Below are 770 nucleotides of genomic sequence, written 5' to 3' on the forward strand. Positions count from 1 at the left end.
GGATCATGTGACACTGAAGACTGGAGTAATGATGCTGAAAATTCAGCTTTGCATCACAGGAATAAATTAGATTTTAACGTATATTAAAATATAAAAATGTTATTTTACATCATAATAATATTTCACAATATTATGTTTTTTTCCTGTATTTTTGATCAAATAAATGCAGCCTTGATGAGCAGAAGAAACTCCTGTAAAAAAACATTAAAAATATACATTCCATATTCTATTTAACATTTCTTACCTTGTATCTCTTGACTTTCTTTCAGCTGTCAAGTGAAAGCCGAGCGTCGTCAACGTGGTCCAACAGCAGAGCTCAGAACAGCCCACAGATCTTAGAAGCAGGAAAAGTATGTGGAAAATAAGACTTTTTTTTTTCATGACATTGATTCATGCTTTAGCACAATAAGTGAAATGCAGTCTGCTGTCAGAAGTGTTAGAGAGTCGGTGTGTTTTAGTATTTGCAGATTCCAGAGAGACAGTGCTGGCACGGCCACGCAGGTGGAGGACTCAGTGCAGACCCCAAAAATGTGGTAAGGTTTTTTTTTTTTTCTCATATGTATATAATTGAGATTCAGTCCATATTGAGGATTTTTAACGCAAAATATTTTTAAAGCCCATTCTTTGGCTTATTGTGCAATATTAATTGGTGCTTGTTATTCCAAAATTTTGGGTCTTACATTTACATTTAGTCTTTTAGCAGACGCTTTTATCCAAAGAGACTTACAAATGAGGACAATAGAAGCAATCAAAACCAACAAAAGAGCAAT

At 34.2% G+C, this 770-nt stretch overlaps 1 protein-coding gene across 1 annotated transcript in view; it reads left to right on the top strand.

Moving 5' to 3' along the window:
* Window positions 1-770, top strand: part of LOC107661542 (ATP-binding cassette sub-family B member 7, mitochondrial-like) — a 64,089-nt gene that overhangs the window by 6,490 nt on the left and 56,829 nt on the right. Inside the window, 2 exon segments of the mRNA XM_016451171.1 lie at window positions 270-350; window positions 459-533. Coding sequence (XP_016306657.1) covers window positions 270-350; window positions 459-533 — 156 coding nt within the window.

Source organism: Sinocyclocheilus anshuiensis, unplaced genomic scaffold (genome assembly GCF_001515605.1).
Source record: "Sinocyclocheilus anshuiensis isolate Anshui unplaced genomic scaffold, SAMN03320099.WGS_v1.1 scaffold731, whole genome shotgun sequence".
Lineage (NCBI taxonomy): Eukaryota > Metazoa > Chordata > Actinopteri > Cypriniformes > Cyprinidae > Sinocyclocheilus > Sinocyclocheilus anshuiensis.